Source organism: Cystoisospora suis, assembly GCF_002600585.1.
Source record: "Cystoisospora suis strain Wien I chromosome Unknown contig_11161, whole genome shotgun sequence".
Lineage (NCBI taxonomy): Eukaryota > Apicomplexa > Conoidasida > Eucoccidiorida > Sarcocystidae > Cystoisospora > Cystoisospora suis.
The window spans coordinates 1-799 of NW_027163933.1; the positions used below are offsets into that span (position 1 = coordinate 1).

At 43.7% G+C, this 799-nt stretch overlaps 1 protein-coding gene across 1 annotated transcript; it reads right to left on the reverse strand.

Annotated features, from left to right (window-relative positions):
* Positions 1 to 402: 402 nt before the first annotated feature.
* On the reverse strand, positions 403 to 774 carry CSUI_011376 (dead deah box helicase domain-containing protein; the record flags this gene model as incomplete). The annotated part of the gene is made up of 1 exon (XM_068071475.1): positions 403 to 774. A coding segment is annotated over exon 1 (189 nt), but the record flags the coding sequence as incomplete, so codon positions are not given.
* Between the last annotated feature and the right edge of the window lie 25 nt (positions 775 to 799).

Genomic DNA, 799 nt, shown 5'->3' on the forward strand with positions numbered 1-799 from the left:
TAGATAGATTAATGATAGATGAATTAATGATAGATAGATTCACTAAAGAGAGACTGAGAGAAACCGCAGACCTCCTTTCTTTTTCTTTCGTTGAGCATTCTTGTGATCTTTCTCTTTTTTTCCCAGAGAGAGACAGAAGAAGGTGTGTGTCCTCATCGCATCGAAACAAGAAGTCGTTTCTTTCTTTCTTTCTTTCTCGTCAGACTTCTCCCATGTAAAGAGAAAGAGAAACCCGATAAAGAGATAGAGAAGACAGGAAAGGAGTTACTTTTTGACACTACCTACGCCTTTTGCGAGGTCTTGTAGGAAGCTTGGTATGTTCTCCCCAGCCTTCTTAAGTATCTCGATCATATAGGGCGTGATGGGTCGATCATTCCGGTTAATATAACTAATCGCCATACCTGATCTGCCTATCCTTCCTGTACGTCCTATGCGGTGTATGTACTGCTCGATATCTGGGGGCATATCAAAGTTAATCACGAGATTTACACTAGGGAAGTCAAGGCCTCGTGCAACTAAAGACGTTGCGACCAAGACAGAAAACTTGTCTGATCGGAAGTCTTGAAAGATCTTCTTTCTTTCTTCTTGCATGAGATTTCCTCCCAGGGCTTCTGCGTGGATACCTGCTGCATGTAACGCATGCGCTGTAGGATAGAGGCTCTTCTTGCCGCGAACGAAGACAATTGCTTGGCCTCTCTTCTCAGATGAAAGAAAGGACTCCAGGTCCGAACGCAACGTTGCTAGCTTCAAAGGCTCTTCTATATACTTCACGATCTACACAGAAAGATGGCAGAACCAG